The sequence below is a fragment of the Sinocyclocheilus grahami genome, unplaced genomic scaffold, assembly GCF_001515645.1.
Source record: "Sinocyclocheilus grahami isolate Dianchi unplaced genomic scaffold, SAMN03320097.WGS_v1.1 scaffold24424.1, whole genome shotgun sequence".
Taxonomy (NCBI): Eukaryota; Metazoa; Chordata; class Actinopteri; order Cypriniformes; family Cyprinidae; genus Sinocyclocheilus; species Sinocyclocheilus grahami.
Window position 1 is genome coordinate 1 of NW_015519474.1, and position 918 is coordinate 918.

General features: G+C 49.9%; 1 protein-coding gene across 1 annotated transcript in view; it reads right to left on the reverse strand.

Moving 5' to 3' along the window:
- Nucleotides 1–3: 3 nt before the first annotated feature.
- LOC107580084 (mitochondrial dynamics protein MID51-like) overlaps nucleotides 4–918 on the reverse strand; it is a gene marked incomplete at its 3' end in the record, with an annotated part of 2,744 nt that continues 1,829 nt past the window's right edge. The window contains 1 exon segment of the mRNA XM_016265829.1: nucleotides 4–833. Within this exon segment, the coding sequence (XP_016121315.1) occupies nucleotides 4–833 (830 nt within the window).

Genomic DNA, 918 nt, shown 5'->3' on the forward strand with positions numbered 1-918 from the left:
GACTTTGAGACTGAAGATGCAGGGTAACCTCCCAGCCTCTAGGTGTCCCACTAGTGCACGAAGCAGCCGCATGAAACGATCGGCGAGCGCTTCCTGAGTCCAATCGCCCTCCTGTTCGCTCAGGAGAAGGATTGCATTAGTGAGCTGGCTTGCGTTTAATCGTGCCAGCGCTGGATTCAGTTTACACACGGCTTTAATGACTTTAAGACACGCGCAACGGCACCCGGCGTCTTCCTGATCGAGCGCACGTAACTTTGCCGTTTCCGCCACACGAAAACTCTGCCGCCACAGGTTCTCATGCCGTTCGGCGGCCAATCGATGCGGTTTGGCGATCAGCGAGACGCCGTCCTCCATAACAAGCAATGGGAGGAAGTCCACATAAAGGCGACGGTCCGTTTCGTACTGCACTTCTAGCATAAGCGTTTCCGACGGGACCACGGGTCGGATGATGTAATCTAAAACACTACCGATGGCGGGCCAGTTGATGGAGCCGGCGACGAGCTTCTCGAAAACTTCTAGGACGCTCTTTGGGGAAAGGTAGCCACCCACCATGCAACGGTCCCAGTAGCTGCTTCCTCGTGGGAAGTACTCAAGGTTTTCCCGACGAACCAACCAGAAGCCAGGAAGGTTCATGATGGTGTCCTCGCCAGGAATGGATGACCAGAGATTCTTCTCAAGGATCATGGGTACCATCAGCTGGGCGTGGTCAGCAGTCACCACCTAAAAATTTTAAAAATAAAGATTGAGGGATGAATTACACAAAGGTTGCATTACATTGAACAAATGTGAGAGTAAAGACGTATAAAATGTTACAAAAAACGTTCTAAATTGAACTTTCCATTTATCAGAAAATCTTGATAGAATTCCACAAACATATTAAAGGGGACATCGGATGCCCATTTTCCACAAGTTGGTATG